Genomic DNA, 19,406 nt, shown 5'->3' with positions numbered 1-19,406 from the left:
CCCAAAGAGGTCCAAAATAAGGATGGAGGGAGGCGGTCCATCGTGCCCTGGCTTCATCTTGAACGAAGCTCCGTTTAACGGACAACTGCAGGGGTGAAGCACAGCCGTCAGGTCTACAGGCCTGATATCACGGAACATCTTCCTCAATAGGTGTGCAGGGATTGATTCTTTTGCTGTTGGGGAAGGGATATCTGTAGGTCGTGCCCGGAAAAGAGAAATGGCTTTGGTTTCCTAGAAACTTAGGACCCTTAAGCTTGGCTTGTCCAGCCGGGCCTGGATGGAAGACCAAGGGAGTAGGAGGCATTGTGTCGGCTCGGTGCCAAAACGCTGAGGCAGCCCTGCTCCATTTGCTCCCCCCACACTCCGGTCAGAAAGGTGGGCCTAGAGAAGCTGACCAAAACGCCTACTCACTTTGAACACCCTCTGGGAGGGCCTCCAATCCCTCTTTAAAGTCCCAGGACTTAAAACGCCATACGTTTCTCTCTTTGGCCACCTTTTCTATCTCAGCGGGAGAGACGGTGACCACCATCCCACTTGCCCAGACGTAAGGTCACCCACGGGCATCGTCTTCTCTCCGTCCCCTCCTTCTCCCTTATTGTGGGCGGCCCCCAGCTCCCCGCTCTGCCCAAACCAGCCTCTTAGTGAGTCCGGGGGACTTCTTGTGCTCAACCACCACCGACCGTTAGCACCCTCGGCCTCGGCTCCCAGCCGGAACTGGCAACCGTGGGCTAGTGGAGTCTACGTCCCGACTAGTTGCGCCCATTCCTGAGTCAGGCCGGCAGCCTCTCCGACCGGCAACAGGCACAGGCTCCGGGCTCCTCACGGTCCCGGGCGGGACGACGGCCCTGCATGGCAGGGGAGAGTCGCCGGGGCTCGTCGGGGCAATGACTGAAGCCGTAGAGGCCCTGCAGCACGCCATTCACCACTGTATTGGGAAGCGGCTCTGTAAGAGCAAGAACAGTTAGCGTTGGGGGTGGCGGGGAGAGGGGCCCTGAGGTACGGTAGCCCACGGCTCAGAAAGGCCCCTGCCAGCAGGGCAGAACTGGGTGTACTTCTCCCTTGGTGTATGCCTGTCCTAGATCAATGAATTGTATTTATTGAGCGCTTACTGTGTGCAGATCACTGCACTAAGCTCTTGGGAAGTACAAGTTGGCAACATATAGAGCCAGTCCCTACCCAACAGTGGGCTCACAGTCTAAATGTGTTAGAAGGGGTAAGGGTCACAGGCTAGGGGCCGCAGAACCTCGTGTCTCCCGACACAAAGAGCAGTTCCTTGGCCTAACGGGAAGGCCACAGGTCTGGGAAGAAGACGACCTAATCCACAATCCGTCACTATGGAAAGATCTCGGGCTTGGGAGTCATAGGACATGGGTTCTAATCCCGGCTCCGCTACTTAGGCCTTCCCAGACTGAGCCCCCTCCTTCCTCTCCCCGTCTCCATTCCCCCCCGCCTTACCTCCTTCCCTTCCCCACAGCACCTGTATATATGTATATATGATTGTACGTATTTATTACTCTATTTATTTTACTTGTACATATCTATTCTATTTATTTTATTTTGTTAATATGTTTTGTTTTGTTGTCTGTCTTCCCCTTCTAGACTGTGAGCCCACTGTTGGGTAGGGACCGTCTCTATATGTTGCCAACTTGTACTTCCCAAGCGCTTAGTACAGTGCTCGGCACACAGTAAGCGCTCAATAAATACGATTGATTGATTATCAGCTGTGTGACTTTGGGCAAGTCACTTCACTTCTCTGTGCCTCAGTTACTTCATCTGTAAAATGGGGATTAAGACTGTGAGCCCCATGTGAGACAACCTGATGACCTTGTATCTACCCTACTCTATTTATTTATTACTCTATTTATTTTACTTGTACCTATCTATTCTATTTATTTTATTTTGTTAATATGTCTGGTTTTGTTCTCTGTCTCCCCCTTCTAGACTGTGAGCCCACTGTTGGGTAGGGACCGTCTCTATATGTTGCCAACTTGTACTTCCCAAGCGCTTAGTACAGTGCTCGGCACACAGTAAGCGCTCAATAAATACGATTGATTATCAGCTGTGTGACTTTGGGCAAGTCACTTCTCCGTGCCTCAGTTACTTCATCTGTAAAATGGGGATTAAGACTGTGAGCCCCAAGTGAGACAACCTGATGACCTGTATCTACCCCAGCGCTTAGAACGGTGCTTGACACATAGTAAGTGCTTAAGAGACACCATCATTATTATTTTTGGAGAGGCCACAACTTCTCCCTGCCTCGGTTTCCTCATCTGTAAAATGTTCCCTCCCTCTTTGGACGGAGACAGGGATTGTGCCGGATCTGATTGAATTGTATCTACCCCAGTGTTTAACACAGTTCTTGGCACGTAGCGAGCACTAAACAAATACCACAATCATTCAAATGAATGACAAAGTTGATTCTACCAGTCTATACGCAGTAATAATAATAATAATGATGGCATTTGTTAAGCCCTTACTAAGTGCCAAGCACTGTTCTAAGCGCTGGGTAGTAAGTATCCTCATTTAGGGAGGTGAGAAAAGGAGAGAAGAGACAGCTGGGTGATTTTCACAGAAATCAGAACTGAGCTGGGCTAAGGAATCGGAGCTATTTGTACAGGGACTAAGCGCTAGTACAGCTAGTATTAAGCGCTTAGTACAGTGCTCTGCACACAGTAAGCGCTCAATAAATACGATTGATGATGAGGGAGCTCAAAATTCAGCAGCCCTCGGAAAGGAGAGGCGGCTTCGACCACGGCCTTGGGTCCAGAGGACCCATGTACACAGAAGGACCTGTATATATGTATATATGTTTGTACGTATTTATTACTCTATTTATTTATTTATTTTATTTGTACATATTTATTCTATTTATTTTCTTTTTGTTCATATGTTTTGTTCTCTGCCTCCCCCTTCTAGACTGTGAGCCCACTGTTGGGTAGGGACCGTCTCTATATGTTGCCAACTTGTACTTCCCAAGCGCTTAGTCCAGTGCTCGGCACACAGTAAGCGCTCAATAAATACGATTGAATGAATGAATGAATGAATGAATGACCAGGAAAGGGCAGTAGAATCCCCAGATCTCCACAGCCCCTGGTGCTTCACTTCATTCTTTAGCAGTGCGATGATTATATCATTATTATTATTATTGTTAATTGTATTTATTGAGCACTCTGTGCAAAGCACTGTATTAAGCGCTTGGGAACAGCATGGCTTAGTGAAGAACACAGGCTTGGGAGTCAGAGGATGATGATGATGGTACCTGTTAAGCGCTTACTATGTGCCAAGCGCCATTCTAAGCAGTGGGGAAGACACAAGGTTATCAGGTTGTCCCAGGTGGGGCTCACAGTCTTAATCCCCATTTTACAGATGAGGCAACTGAGGCCCAGAGAAGTGACGTGACTTGCCCAATGTCACACAATTGAGAAAAAAATAAAAAAATAAAAAAATAAAAAATAATGTCATTTATTAAGCACTTACTATGTGCAAAGCACTGTTCTAAGCGCTGGGGAGGTTACAGGGTGATCACGTTGTCCCAGGTGGGGCTCACAGTCTTCATCCCCATTTTGCAGATGAGGTCACTGAGGCACAGAGAAGTTAAGTGACTTGCCCGAAGTCACACAGCTGACAATTGGCAGAGCCAGGATTTGAACCCATGACCTCTGACTCCAAAGCCTGTGCTCTTTCCACTGAGCCACACTGCTTCTCCATAATAGTGATGGCATATGTGAAGCACTTACTATGTGCAAAGCACCATTCTAAGCGCTGGTACAACCTGCTACAAGGTGATAGTTTGTCCCACGTGGGGCTCACAGTATTCATCCTCATTTTACAGATGAGGGAACTGAGGCACAGAGAAGTTAAGTGGCTTGCCCAAGGTCACACAGCTGACCAAGTGGCTGAGGTGGGATTCAAACCCACAACCGTGCTCTTTCCACTAAGCCACGCCGCTTTTCTAATGTTCTAATCCCGGCTCCGCCACTTGTCTACTCTGTGACCTTGGGCAGGTCACTTCACTTCTCTGGGCCTCAGTTCCCTCATCTGTAAAATGGGGATTAAGACTGGGAGCCCCGTGTGGGACAGCCCGTTTACCCTGTATCTACCCCAGCGCTTAGAACAGTTCCTTTTTTTAATGGTATTTGTTAAGCGCTTACTATGTGCCAAGCGCTGGAGTTGGCACATAGCGCTGAACAAATACCATCATCACTATTATTCACTCATTCAATTCATTCAATCGTATTTATTGAGCGCTTCCTGTGTGCACAGCACTGTACTAAGCGCTTAATTACAATTTAACATCAGACACGTACCCTGCCCACAATGAGCTCACAGTCTAGAGGACGCAAGAAGGGGCAGCCACCTCTTCTAAAGCCACCCTGTCCCTCCAAGGGATGAGTAACTGAAATGGCCCTGAGCTGGCCAAATAATAATAATAATAATTTTAGTATTTTTTAAGCGCTTACTATGTGCAAAGCACTGTTTTAAGCGCTGGGGAGGATACAAGGTGATCAGGCTGTCCCATGTGGGACTCACAATCTTAAACCCCATTTGACAAATGAGGTAACTGAGGCCCAGAGAAGTTAAGTGCCTTGCCCAGAGTCACACAGCTGACAAGCGGCAGAGCCGGGATTTGAACCTATGACCTCTGACTCCCAAGCCCGTGCTCTTTCCACTGAGCCACGCTGCTTCTCTAAATAATAATAATAATAATTTTGGCATTTGTTAAGCGCTTACTATGTGCAAAGCACTGTTCTAAGCGCTGGGGAGGATACAAGGTGATCAGGCTGTCCCATGTGGGACTCCCAATCTTAAACCCCATTTGACAGATGAGGTAACTGAGGCCCAGAGAAGTTAAGTGCCTTGCCCAGAGTCACACAGCCGACAAGCGGCAGAGCTGGGATTTGAACCCATGACCTCTGACTCCCAAGCCCGTGCTCCTTCCACTGAGCCACGCTGCTTCTCTAAATAATAATAATTTTGGCATTTGTTAAGCGCTTACTATGTGCAAAGCACTGTTCTAAGCGCTGGGGAGGATACAGGGTGATCAGGCCGTCCCATGCGGGACTCCCAATCTGAAACCCCATTTGACAGATGAGGTAACTGAGGCCCAGAGAAGTTAAGTGCCTTGCCCAGAGTCACACAGCTGACAAGCGGCAGAGCCGGGATTTGAACCCATGACCTCTGACTCCCAAGGCCGTGCTCTTTCCACTGAGCCGCGCTGCTTCTCTAAATCTTTTCCTGTCCCTCCATCCCGCCCCTCACTTTCCCCCGGGCAGGCCTCCAACGGGCAGAGAAGCAGACGCCAGATTTGGGGCCTTAGATTTGGGGTCTTAAGCGCTTAACAAATACCTTTATTATTATTATTTGGAGCTTTTTTCCTCTGCAGAGCTTCCACAGCGCTCAACAGCCAGCATCGACCTCTGGGGATCCGTTACCCCACATCACTTTTGCTCTACCCACCTGAAGACGGAGCATCTACGTAAGGGTCCTTGTTGAAGCTCAGCACAGGCCGATGTTGGAGCCGGCAGCTGGAAGAAAGGAGGGGGGGGGATCGCTAACACTAAGGGTGTTATTTGGTGGCGTTTCCCCCACATCCCCCCTTCCAAATGAGTTCGCTCCAGGCTTGGATAGATGCCGGAATCAAAGATGGGCCAGCAGGAATTGGGAGAAAGGGCTTTCGTTTCTTAGAGACCCTTAAACTCCTCACCCTGGGCTTCAAGGCCGTCCATCCCCTCGCCCCCTCCTACCTCACCTCCCTTCTCTCCTTCTCCAGCCCAGCCCGCACCCTCCGCTCCTCCGCCGCTAATCTCCTCACCGTACCTCGTTCTCGCCTGTCCCGCCATCGACCCCCGGTCCACGTCATCCCCCGGGCCTGGAATGCCCTCCCTCTGCCCATCCGCCAAGCTAGCTCTCTTCCTCCCTTCAAGGCCCTGCTGAGAGCTCACCTCCTCCAGGAGGCCTTCCCAGACTGAGCCCCTTCCTTCCTCTCCCCCTCGTCCCCCTCTCCATCCCCCCCATCTTACCTCCTTCCCTTCCCCACAGCACCTGTATATATGTATATATGTTTGTACATATTTATTACTCTATTTATTTTACTTGTACATATCTATTCTATTTATTTTATTTTGTTAGTATGTTTGTTTGTTGGTTTTTTTTCTCTGTCTCCCCCTTTTAGACTGTGAGCCCAATGTTGGGTAGGGACTTTCTCTATATGTTGCCACTTTGTACATCCCAAGCACTTAGTACAGTGCTCTGCACACAGTAAGCGCTCAATAAATATGATTGATTGATTGATTGATTGATTAAAGCTCGGCCTGCCCAGCCGGGCGCTGGAAGGAAGACCGAGGAAGCAGGAGGCACCGTGGCGGCCCGGTGCCGAAACGCCGTCGGGCCGGACGCCGCTAGCGTAGAGGCAGCCCCGCTCCGTCCGCTCCCTCCGCCGTGGGAGCCTCCCCTGGAAGCCCAAATCTCCGGTTAGAAAAGAAGGAAACGAACTGGAAGTTTGGGTTTACCTGCCGTTGCCGGGCAGGAACTCACCGAGTGAACTAAAAGAGAGGAAAGCCGCATTAGCCACAGCGGGGAGGCCCTTTCGGGAAACGAGTATCGGCCTGTGTTCAAGACCACGGGATCGCTCATTCATTCATTCAATCGTATTTATTGAGCGCTTACTGTGTGCGGAGCACTGTACTAAGAGCTTGGGAAGTACAAGTTGGAAACATATAGCAGTAAGCGCTCAATAAATACGATTGATTTTGTTGCCTTTCTCCCCCTTCTAGACTGTGAGCCCGCTGTTGGGTAGGGACCGTCTCTAGATGTTACCAACTTGTCCTTCCCAAGCGCTTAGTACAGTGCTCTGCACACAGTAAGCGCTCAATAAATACGATTGATTGATTGTACCACCCAAGCGCTTAGTACAGTGCTCTGCACACAGTAAGCGCTCAATAAATACAATTGAATGAATGAATGAATGAATATAGAGACGGTCCCTACCCAACAACAAGCTCACAGTCTAGAGGGGGAGACAGACATTAATACAAGTAGAAAAAACAATAAATTACAGATAGATACATATGTGCTGTTGGGAGTCATTCATTCAATCGTATTTATTGAGCGCTTACTGTGCGCAGAGCACTGCACTAAGCGCTTGGGAAGTACAAGTTGGAAACATATAGAGGCGGTCCCTACCCAACAATGAGTTCACGGTCTAGAGGGGGAGACAGACATTAATACAAGTAGATAAAACAATAAATTACAGATAGATACAGATACATATGTGCTGTGGGGAGTCATTCATTCAATCATATTTACTGAGCGCTTACTGTGCACAGAGCACTCACTAAGCGCTTGGGAAGTACAAGTTGGGAACATATAGAGGCGGTCCCTACCCAACAATGACTTCACGGTCTAGAGGGGAAGACAGACATTAATGCAAGTAGATAAAACAATAAATTACAAATAGATACATATGTGCTGTGGGGAGTCATTCATTCAATCGTATTTACTGAGCGCTTACTGTGTGCAGAGCACTGCACTAAGCGCTTGGGAAGTACAAGTTGGAAACATATAGAGGCGGTCCCTACCCAACAACGAGTTCACGGTCTAGAGGGGGAGACAGACATTAATACAAGTAGATAAAACAATAAATTACAGATAGATACAGATAGATACATATGTGCTGTGGGGAGTCATTCATTCAATCGTATTTACTGAGCGCTTACTGTGTGCGAAGCACTGTACTAAGCGCTTGGGAAGTACACGTTGGAAACATATAGAGGCGGTCCCTATCCAACAATGAGTTCACGGTCTAGAGGGGGAGACAGACATTAAAGCAAGTAGATAAAACAATAAATTACAGATAGATACAGATAGATACATATGTGCTGTGGGGAGTCATTCAATCGTATTTACTGAGCGCTTACTGTGTGCGGAGCACTGTACTAAGCGCTTGGGAAGCACAAGTTGGAAACATGTAGAGACGGTCCCTACCCAACAACAAGCTCACGGTCTAGAGGGGGAGACAGACATTAATACAAGTAGATAAAACAATAAATTACAGATAGATACAGATAGATACATATGTGCTGTGGGGAGTCATTCATTCAATCGTATTTACTGAGTGCTTACTGTGCACAGAGCACTGCACTAAGCGCTTGGGAAGTACAAGTTGGAAACATATAGAGACAGGCCCTACCCAACAACAAGCTCACGGTCTAGAGGGGGAGACAGACATTAATGCAATAAACAATAAATTACAGATAGATACATATGTGCTGTGGGGAGTCATTCATTCAATCGTATTTACTGAGCGCTTACTGTGCGCAGAGCACTGCACTAAGCGCTTGGGAAGTACAAGTTGGAAACATATAGAGGCGGTCCCTATCCAACAATGAGTTCACGGTCTAGCGGGGGAGACAGACATTAATACAAGTAGATAAAACAATAAATTACAGATAGATACATATGTGCTGTGGGGAGTCATTCATTCAATTGTATTTACTGAGCGCTTACTGTGCGCAGAGCACTGCACTAAGCGCTTGAGAAGTACAAGTTGGAAACATATAGAGGCGGTCCCTACCCAACAATGAGTTCACGGTCTAGAGGGGGAGACAGACATTAATGCAAGTAGATAAAACAATAAATTACAGATAGATACATATGTACTGTGGGGAGTCATTCATTCGATTGTATTTATTGAGCGCTTACTGTGTGCAGAGCACTGCACTAAGCGCTTGGGAAGTACAAGTTGGAAGCATATAGAGGCGGTCCCTACCCAACAATGAGTTCACAGTTTAGAGGGGGAGACAGACATTAATACAAGTAGATAAAACAATAAATTACAGATAGATACATATGTGCTGTGGGGAGTCATTCATTCAATCGTATTTATTGAGCGCTTACTGTGTGCGGAGCACTGGACCTTTTAGACTGTGAGCCCACTGTTGGGTAGGGACTGTCTCTATATGTTGCCCATTTGTACTTCCCAAGCGCTTAGTACAGTGCTCTGCACATAGTAAGCGCTCAATAAATACGATTGATGATGATGACCAAGCGCTTGGGAAGTCCAAGTCTTACGCTATCGCGTCGCCCCATAGAGACACCCTCCCTCCCCGAACGCCCCGCTGTCCGTCTGCCGCCGTTCTGGTGGTGGATCCATAGAGTTTTCTTGGTAAAAAATCCAGAAGTGGTTTCCCACCGCCTCCTTCCGCGCGGTCAACTTGCGTGTCCGCCCTCGACTCCCTCCCACGCCGCTGTAGTAGATGGCCTGCCACTCGCTAGCCACCGCCCACGCTAGGAATGGACCGGACAGGCCTCTGCTTCCCTCTCCCTCATGAAGTCGAGACCGGTAAAGTACCGGAAACGCTCCAGGTGCCACCGTGAGAGGGGATCGTGTCATACGTGTCTTCTGGATTCATTCATTCAATCGTATTTATTGAGTGCTTACTGTGCGCAGAGCACTGGACTAAGCGCTTGGGAAGGACGAGTTGGCAACGTCACCTAAGCGCCAACTCGGTGCTCTCAAACGGAAGCAGCCTGGCCAAGTGGATCCAACACGGGCCTGGGAGCCCCGAGGACCTGGATTCGAATCCCAGCTCGGCTGTGTGACCTGGGGCAGGTCACTTCACTTCTCTGGGCCTCAGTTCCCTCCTCTGTAAAATGGGGATTAAGACTGTGAGCCCCGTGTGGGACAACCTGATCACCTTATCTACACCATCACTTAGAACAGTGCTTGGCACATAGTAAACGCTAAATACCATCATTATTATTATTACTACTGTGCTCTGCTGTGTGACCTGGGGCAAGTCACTTCACTTCTCTGGGCCTCAGTTCCCTCCTCTGTAAAATGGGGATTAAGACTGTGAGCCCCGTGTGGGACAACCTGATCGCCTTGTAGCTACACCATCACTTAGAACAGTGCTTGGCACATAGTAAACGCTGAACAAATACCATCATTATTATTATTACTACTATACTCTGCTGTGTGACCTGGGGCAAGTCACTTCACTGCTCTGTGCCTCAGTTCCCTCATCTGTAAAATGGGGATTAAGACTGTGAGCCCCATGTGGGACAACCTGATCACCTTGTATCTACATCATCACTTAGAACAGTGCTTGGCACATAGTAAATGCTTAACAAATACCATCATTGTTGTTATTACTACTGCGCTCTGCTGTGTGACCTGGGGCAAGTCATTTCACTTCTCTGTGCCTCAGTTCCCTCATCTGTAAAATGGGGATTAAGACTGTGAGCCCCGTGTGGGACAACCTGATCACCTTGTAGCTACACCATCACTTAGAACAATGCTTGGCACAAAGCGCTTAACAAATACCATCATTATTATTATTACTACTGTGCTCTGCTGTGTGACCTGGGGCAAGTCACTTCACTTTTCTGTGCCTCAGTTCCCTCATCCGTAAAATGTGGATAAGGCTGTGGGCCCCAGGTGGGGCAAGGACTGTCCAACCTGATTAACTGGTATCTTCCCCAACACTTAGAACAGTGCTTAACATATAGTAAGCGCTTAAATACCACCATCATATTATTATTATGCTCAAAAAATGCTACCAGCGAGGCACCTGGGGGAAGTCTGCTCCTCCTACGGCAGGAACAGAAAGGAGGGAATGGGAGGTTTGCAGGAGGAACTTTGGGCAGGAATCCCCATGGGCTGGGAAGCGGGGAAACCACAGAAACTAGAGAGGACCTGAACCCGACCCAGCTGTAAGCTCACTGCGGGCAAGAAAAGTGTCTGTTTATCGTTGTTGTCTACGCTCCTCAGCGCTTAGTACAGTGTTCTGCACACAGTAAGCGCTCAATAAATACGACTGATTGACTGACCTAGTTTCAGGTCCCTTCAAATACTGAGGGGCCTAGTTTCCCTGGCTTCAGTGACACTAGACTGTAAACTCATTATAAGCAGGGACTCTGTTCATTCATTCATTCAATCATATTTATTCATTCATTCATTCAATCGTATTTATTGAGTGTTACTGTGTGCAGAGCACTGTACTAAGCACTTGGGAAGTACAAGTTGGCAACATATTGTACTCTCCCCAGCGCTTAGTACTGTGCTCTGCACACAGTAAGAGTATATCTATAATTCTATTTGTTTATATTGATGCCTACTTTAGTTTTATTTTATTGCCTGTCTCCCCACTTCTAGACTGTGAGCCCGTTGTTGGGTAGGGATTGTCTCTATTTGTTGCCGAATTTTACTTTCCAAGTGCTTAGTACAGAGCTCTGCACACATTAAGCGCTCAATAAATACGACAACAAATGAATTTATACAACTGACTGTGGCTGAGACTATTATCTGAGGACTTATTCAACCTTTGCTACTTCATTTCATTTTTTTTTAAATGGTATTTTTTAAGTGCTTACTATGTGCTTACTAAGAGAAGCAGCATCGCTCAGTGGAAAGAGCCCGGGCTTTGGAGTCAGAGGTCGGGGGTTCAAATCCCAGCTCCGCCAATTGTCAGCTGTGTGACTTTGGGCAAGTCATTTCACTTCTCTGGGCCTCAGTTCCCTCATCTGGAAAATGGGGATTAAGACTGTGAGCCCCCCGTGGGGCAACCTGATCACCTTGTATCCTCCCCAGCGCTTAGAACAGTGCTTTGCACATAGTAAGCACTTAATAAATGCCATCATTATTATTATTATTATTATTATTATTATATGCCAAGCACTGGAATAAGTACTGGGGCAGATATAAATTAATCAGACTGGCCACAGTCTATGTCCCGCATGGGGCTCACAGTCTTAATCCCCATTTTAAATATGAGGGAATGGATGAACAGAGAAATAAGTGACTTCCCCAAGGTCACACAACAGAGGACCCGGAATGAGAACCCAGCTCCTTCTGACCCCCAAGATTTTGCTCTAACCACTAGGCAACAACGCCTCTCCTCCACTAATATAATAATTGTGAGTTGGTGCTTATACTTATTCTTTGATTGGCTTGGGTCCATTTCAGTTACTCATCCTGTGGGGGGGATAGGGTTGCTTTAAACGATTTTAAAAAACCATTTGAACAGTTTCAACGTTGGCTAACATTTTATTAGAGCCTGTAAGTTAAATGGGGATAAGATACCAGCTGTCCCTGCCTTAAACCGTGGACTTTGTGTGGGACTGTCTAATTAGGATTAGATTTTATCCCCACCAGCACTTGGCAGGGTTTGGCACAATAGTAAACACTTAAATCCTCTAGACTGAGCTCACCGTGGTCAGGGAATATGTCTGAAGTTATACTGTATGCTCCCAAGTGCTTAGTACAGAGTTCTGCACACATTAAGCACTCAATAAATACGACAACAAATGAATTTATAAAACTATGTGGCTGAGACTATTATCTGAGGACTTATTCAACCTTCGCTACTTCATTTTATTTTTTTTAAAATGGTATTTGTTAAGTGCTTACTATGTGCCAAGCACTGGAATAAGCACTGGGGCAGATATAAGTTAATTAGGCTGGCCACAGTCTATGTCCCGCATGGGGCTCACAGTCTTAATCCCCATTTTAAATATGAGGGAACGGAGGCACAGAGAAATAAGAGACTTCCCCAAGGTCACACAACAGACAGAGGAGCAGGGATGAGAACCCAGCTCCTTCTGAACCCCAAGACTTTTCTCTATCCACTAGACAACAATGCCTCTCCTCCACTAATATAATAATTGTAAGTCAGTGCTTATACTTATTCTTTTATTGGCTTGGGTCCATTTCAGTTACTCACCCTGTGGGGGGGATAGGGTTGCTTTAAACGTTTTTAAAAAACCATTTGAACAGTTTCGACTTTGGCTAACATTTTATTAGAGCCTGTACGTTAAATGGGGATAAGATACCAGCTGTCCCTGCCTTAAACCGTGGACTTTGTGTGGGACTGTCTAATTAGGATTAGATTTTATCCGCACCAGCACTTGGCAGGGTTTGGCACAATAGTAAACACTTAAATCCTCTAGACTGAGCTCACTGTGGTCAGGGAATATGTCTGAAGTTATACTGTATGCTCCCAAGCACTTAGTACAGTGCTTTGCATGCAGTAAGCACTCAATAAATATGATTAATAATAACGTCATGACTACCTAAAACCACCACCGGCATGAGTGAGCCATACATAACAATGCCTCCGGGCACCACCCTGCAGACCTCCTGGATTTCAGATCCCTCTTTTGGCCCTTGGTCAGGTCAGGACCCCAGATTTCTGGCTCATATACTCTACTGGACAGTGTCCTCATTTCACAAGTTTCTCCGCCTACCCCAATCAACTCTACCAATCGAAAGTATTTACTGACCTAGTGTGGGAAGAGCACTGTACTAAGAGCTTGGAAGAATAGAATTACTAAACAAATGCCAGAGCAGCCACATAGGCACGGAGCCAGGTGTGTTTTCTGAGACAAGTTGTCTAATGAAAAATGTATTTTTTAAACCCAGGTGTCAGGCAAATCTTAGCAAGGACCGCCCCCGTGAAGTCAAGAAGGGGTGCCCAAATAGTCCCACCTCCTAGCCCTCCCAGACACCCTGTATCGGCACATTGGAATGGGGGACAGGTGACATTTGGGATTTTGCCAGCCTTCAACTCTACCCTGTTGAGTAAAGTTGACTGGCAGACTGGTAGTGAGGTGTAGTAACACCCTGAGATAGCAGTTTTCACCAGGAGATCCACTCAAGGATGCACAGAAAAAAAACAATCCAAAAAACAAAAAAAACAATGATGACCTTAGACCTTTAAACCTAACTCTTTTCAATCCTTCCCTGCTGAATTGGGCCAGAGAACACTAAAAGTAAATCCCCTTATCATTAGCTGGCTGTTACAACTTTTTAAACATATAGATTGAGATTTTTTTTTATTTTCCAACTAGTTTTGGGGTTGTGCAAACTCAGCCAGTGAAGAAGAGGATCTTTCCGAGAAGTCGGTCCCTCCCAGGAAAACTCCCCCAAGGAAGAGAGAATCTGGCTCCAGGTTGGCAGTGAGGAGAACATTCAGCTTTAGATTTGGCCCTCCAAAATCCACACCTGAATACGACGACTTTTCCCTTCCTCGTTTTCTTCCCCCCTCTCTTCCCACTCACTCTTCGCTTCTCCACTTCCTCTCAGTCACAAGCCCAAAGGCTCTGACAGTTGCAGCCCCACCCAGTTCCCCACTCACTCCAAGCTGCTGGCCTTGGTATCCGACGGGAAGTGGCGGAGCTTCAGGAATTCCAGCAGCTCCTTGGGAATCTCCTGGTTGAGGTACAGGACACCCTGCGGGAGACACACACACACGTATGCACGGGATCCATCTCATCCATCTGTCCTTCCCCAAACAGCGCTTAGCACAGTGACTGGTGTAAGTAAGCACTTAACAAACGCCACTAAAAATGATCACAAATACAAGTGGTTCCCCAGATTAGAGGGCTCCCTGTTCCAGGCCCCCTTCCCAGGGGGAAGAAGGGAAAACGGGCAGAGAGTGAGCCAGCTCCCAACTCTCTCCCGGGTGGAATGTAAACCTATTCCAGTCCTGCCCGTCTGCTCACCTGGATATAGGCCTCCAGCCCCTGCCGCCGCTGTTCCAAAACCTTACTTCTCCAGTTGGGCACGCGCTTCACAGGGAAGTCAGGCACTTTACACAGCTTCTTGATCTGCCAGAAACCTCCATCAGCCCGGTCACAGCCCCTCAGCTGAATATCCCCGAAACCCTAACCAGGGTCACTCTGCCATCCTAACCCTAACCCCAACCCAGCCAGCCTCCCCCCAATAATGCCGACATTCCACGCTCCTCTCCTTCCCTCTTCCCATGGAGAGCAACGATGGGCTGCTTGGAGCATCGGCAGCCGGGAGGCTGGGCCTCTGCTCCTCCACCCCTCTGTGCAGCCGGGGTCCTAGAGCCACCCTGCCCTCTTCTCACCCGCTTGTGCAGGGCGTGGAACTCGCTGTAGCGGCGCTGGATGGTGTGTCTTCGCCCGTTGTAAAAGATCTCCACCCTGAACACCTGCCAGCGATGAGGAACAGAAAGGACGTGAAACACCTAGATACAATAGTTTGACCGGTGCCCCAACACCCCCTCCCTCTTTTTTTTTGCTATTTGTTAAGCACTTATAATGTGCCAAACACTATACTAAGCACTGGGGTGAATACAAGATAATCGTGTGTGTTGAACACAGTCCCTCTGTCACGGGGGCTAAGAAGGAGGGAGTAGGATTTAATGCCCATTTTAAAGATGAGGAAACTGAGGACCGGAGAAGTTAAGCGACTTACCCGAGGTCACACGGCAGACAAGCGGCAGAGCCGGGATCAGAGCCCTGGTCCTCTGACACCCGGGGATGGGCTCTTTCCACTAGGCAATTCCGCTCCTCTCCTTTCCAACTCCAGGCATTTCCCCATCACTTGATTAACATTCAAGTCCGAGACCCACAAAACTCCGGGGGCGAGGCCCTGCCATTCCCCTGCCGTTTAGTATTCTGTAAAAGTCATCTCCCGTCAGCGGAGGACAGTGAGGCAAGTCCTAGCAGAAATGGAGCGGGTCCAACGTAAACCTCAAAGTTGAAGCCAAAGAATTCGCAAATAAATCTCAGGTCATCAGCCTCCACCTTCGCTTCTCTTTCAAGCACCACACTGGACGGTCCATTTAACCCAACAGCGGAGCTATCAATAAGCCCTTGTTTTTTGTTAAGGCAAAGTCTAGACTGTATTCAGGCAATGTTTTTCACGCAGAGGTCTGTGAGGTCATCATCATCATCATCAATCATATTTATTGAGCGCTTACTGTGTGCAGAGCACTGTACTAAGCGCTTGGGAAGTCCAAGTTGGCAACATATAGAGACAGTCCCTACCCAACAGTGGGCTCACACACAGTGTGCCACAGACGCCAGAGATTTAACCCCCTTCCTTCCTCAACTGCCTGACTTTAAGCATCATCCAACCATTCTTCCCGGGGGAGCGGGGGGCTCCCACCTCCATTCCTAAACTCTTCCCTCCAGTATTTTGGAGCCCAGCCCTTCCTGTCCCTGGCTTAGGTCCTGGAATTGCTCCGGATGCCAAGAAAGGAGAGGGGAACTTTGGAACCCAGAACAGAAGTTCCTTGTCTCCAGGGAAACCGTCTACCAATTCCGTTGCACTGCACCCTCCCAAGCGCTTGGTACACAGTAAGCGCTCCGATAAATGCGATTGACTGATGGGCAGGAGGCGTTGAGGACAGTCACAGAGACAGAGCCCTGAGCAGGGCAGTCTCAGAGTGCTGCATGTTTCCTCCCGCCCACCCTTCCCAGCTGGAACAACACTCAAAAGGATCCTTCCAGCTCTGGAAATATTGAGGCAAGTTCCAGAGTCTGGGGGAACTTTTGTGACTCCACAGGGGTTTTCGGGAAGGTTTGGGGGACCAGTGTGGTAGCGGGCAGTAGAATGAACACCTTCTATATATGTATATGTTTGTACATATTTATTACTCTATTTATTTATTTATTTTACTTGTACATATCTAGTCTATTTATTTTATTTCATTAGTATGTTTGGTTTTGTTCTCTGTCTCCCCCTTTTAGACTGTGAGCCCACTGTTGGGTAGGGACTGTCTCTAGATGTTGCCAACTTGGACTTCCCAAGCGCTTAGTACAGTGCTCTGCACACAGTAAGCGCTCAATAAATACGATTGATTGATTCTATTAGGTGTGATTTGGGCATTTCTTGTTGGTAATGCTAATGCAATCTGCCCCTCCTAACTGTACATCTGTGGCGTTGCTGTCAGGGCAGGGGCTTTGGGGAAGAGCCTGACAAGGTCTGGGGACAACCCCCCATCCCTGTTTCCTTCTCTTGCTCCTTTCTGGCCCTTCCTGAGACTTCCAGGGGGAAAGGAGCAGAGGCTTCCAGCTCCCTCCAACTCTCCCTCTCCCTGCACCTGCCTCCCATCAATCCCCAGATACAGCTCCAAACCATCTCCACGATGCGAGAGTTGTTGGCCAGTAGCAGCATCTGCTCTGGACCTGGGGAGCCGGATAGGCCACGGGCCTGGGAATCAATCAATCAATCAATCAATCGTATTTATTGAGCGCTTACTGTGTGCAGAGCACTGTACTAAGCGCTTGGGAAATATTACTCTATTTATTTATTTTACTTGTACATATCTATTCTATTTATTTTATTTTTGTTAGCATGTTTGGTTTTGTTCTCTGTCCCCCCCTTTTAGACAGTGAGCCCACTGTTGGGTAGGGACTGTCTCTAGATGTTGCCAACTTGTACTTCCCGAGCGCTTAGTACAGTGCTCTGCACACAGTAAGTGCTCAATATGATTGATTGATTGATTGATTGATTGAAGTACAAGTTGGCAACATATAGAGACAGTCCCTACCCAACAGTGGGCTCACAGTCTAAAAGGTCATGGGTTCCAGTCCCGCTCCGCCACTCGTCTGCTGGGTGACCTTATTCATTCATTCATTCAATCGTATGTATTGAGCGCTTACTGTACTAAGCGCTTGGGAAGTCCAGGTTGGCAACGTCTAGAGACGGTCCCTACCCAACAGCGGGCTCACAGTCTAGAAGGGGGAGACAGAGAACAAAACAGAACATACTAACAAAATAAAATAAGTAGAATATGTGCAAGTGAGAGTAATACATCTGTACAAACATATATACCTATATACAGGTGCTGTGGGGAAGGGAAGGAGGTAAGGCGGGGGGGGGGGAACCTTAGGCAAGTCACTTCACTTCTCCGGGCCTCAGTTTCCTCATCTGTAAAATGGGGACTAAGACTGTGTGCCCTATGCGGGACGGGGACTGTGTCCAACCTGATTGGCTTGTATCCACCCCGGCGCTTAATTCAGCGGCTGGCCCATAGAAAGCCCTTAATAAACACCATAATTAGGATTCTTGTCAGAAGAGGGGGGCGGTCTCCCGCTTGACCCCTCTTGGCCGAATCGGGGTAGGGTTGGGGCTGCAGGGCAGAGCTGTCCCCCGGCCCCCCGGGCCGCCCCGGGCCCGGTGACCCCGGTGACCCTTCTCCTCCCGAGCCCGGCTTCTCCAGCCTCAGTTTCCCCCGGGGGTCTGGGGTCGGTCCGGCTCACTCACCATGTGCCCTTTGTCCAGGCTGCGGTCGGGCCCCTGGGCCTCCGGCCCCACGGAGGGGATGCGCACGTCCAGCCCCGACAGCCCGCGGGCCGCCATCCCCGCGGCCGAGCCGCCTGGTCCCCTTCTTCCTTCTTTTTCCTTCCTTCTTTCCCTCCTTCCCTCCCGGGGTCTGGCGGCCGGCTGGAGCCCGGTGAGCGGCTCCCCGGCTGGCTCCGCCCCTTCGCTGCACGACAGGCCCCTCTTGGACCCGCCCCCTCCCTCTCCTCTCCCATTCCCTCTTCCCACTCCCCTCTCCTATCCCTCTCCCTCCTCCCTCTCCTCTTCTCCCTCCTCCTCCTCTCCCTCTTCCCACTTCCCTCTCCCTCCCCGTCTCCTGTCCCTCCCACCTCCCTCCCTCCTCCCTCTCCCATTCCCTCCTCCCACTCCCCTCTCCTATCCCTCTCCCTCCTCCCACTCCCCTCTCCTATCCCTCTCCCTCCTCCCTCTCCTTTCCCTCTCCTCCTCTCTCTTCCCTCCCCATCCCTCTCCCTCCTCCTCCTCTCCCTCTTCCCACTCCCTCCTCTTCTCCTCTCCTCTCCCTCCCCCTCTCTCCTCCTTCCCCTCCTCCATCTCCCTTTCCCTCCTCCCACTCCCCTCTCCTATCCCTCTCCCTCCTCCCACTTCCCTCTCCTCCCCCCTCCTCCCACTTCCCTCTCCTCCTCTTCCTTCCCTCCCCTATCTCTCTCCCTCCTCCCACTTCCCTCTCCTATCCCTCTCCTTCCTCCTCCTCTCCTCTCTCTCCCCCCTCCTTCCCCTCCTCCCTCTCCCATTCCCTCCTCCCACTCCCCTCTCCTATCCCTCTCCTCCTCTCCCTCCTCCCACTTCCCTCTCCTATCCCTCACCCTCCCACCTCCCTCTCCTATCCCTCTCCTCTTCCTCCTCACACCTCCTCCCCCTTCCTTTCACCTTCCTCTCCTCTCCTTGCTCCCATTTCCCTCTCCTATCCCTCTCCCTCCTTTCCCTCCTCCCACTTCCCCCTCCCTCCTCATCCTCTCCCATCCCTTTCCCTCCTCCTCCCGGTCCCTCCTTGGGGACCCCCCCCCCCCCCACACACCCCAAGCTTTATCTTGACCCCGGCTCCCCCAGCACCCCCTGCCACCCAAGAACCCCGGGGAAGTAGAGGATCTGTGGGCCCCAGTACCAGGGGCAGTTGGGAATGAGAAAGGAAACTGGGAGGGAGGGCAAGGCAAGGCAGGAGCTGGGGAAGATGATAGGGAGAAATTGGAGGCATTACATCCAGCAGGTGCAGGCTCCTTCTGAGGAGGAGAGTCACAGCCGGGATGGAGATGGGGCTCTGGTTTCCCCCCTCCCCCTCAGGCCCACTCCAGGATCACGGTGACTGGTC

The 19,406-nt window shown here is 49.3% G+C and overlaps 1 protein-coding gene across 2 annotated transcripts; it reads right to left on the bottom strand.

Moving 5' to 3' along the window:
* Positions 1–390: 390 nt before the first annotated feature.
* On the bottom strand, positions 391–18,177 carry SNX22 (sorting nexin 22). 2 transcript variants are annotated; one of them, XM_038746896.1, is made up of 7 exons: positions 18,023–18,177; positions 14,874–14,957; positions 14,503–14,607; positions 14,136–14,230; positions 6,510–6,542; positions 5,458–5,525; positions 391–943 (listed from the first exon to the last, which is right to left on the bottom strand). In XM_038746896.1, exons 1-7 carry the CDS (start codon positions 18,116–18,118, stop codon positions 771–773), a joined length of 654 nt encoding a protein of 217 aa, XP_038602824.1. In that variant the 5' UTR covers positions 18,119–18,177; the 3' UTR covers positions 391–770. The 2 variants fall into 2 exon arrangements, with proteins under 2 accessions (XP_038602824.1, XP_038602825.1); XM_038746897.1 differs by lacking the exon at positions 14,503–14,607.
* Positions 18,178–19,406: the final 1,229 nt, after the last annotated feature.

This window comes from Tachyglossus aculeatus, chromosome 5, assembly GCF_015852505.1.
Source record: "Tachyglossus aculeatus isolate mTacAcu1 chromosome 5, mTacAcu1.pri, whole genome shotgun sequence".
In the NCBI taxonomy this organism is placed as follows: Eukaryota; Metazoa; Chordata; class Mammalia; order Monotremata; family Tachyglossidae; genus Tachyglossus; species Tachyglossus aculeatus.
The sequence above is the reverse complement of the archived record's forward strand: the minus strand, read 5'-3'. Positions and strand labels throughout refer to the sequence as shown.

Bases quoted from the DNA above. Each gene is read 5' to 3' on its own strand.
- SNX22 (XM_038746896.1), bottom strand. From the start codon at position 18,118: ATGGCGGCCCGCGGGCTGTCGGGGCTGGACGTGCGCATCCCCTCCGTG. The intron at 14,958-18,022 runs GTGAGTGAGCCG...CATCGCTGGCAG, and splicing joins GCCTGGACAAAGGGCACATG to GTGTTCAGGGTGGAGATCTT. The intron at 5,526-6,509 runs GTAAACCCAAAC...CCTTTCTTCCAG, and splicing joins TTCCTGCCCGGCAACGGCAG to CTGCCGGCTCCAACATCGGC.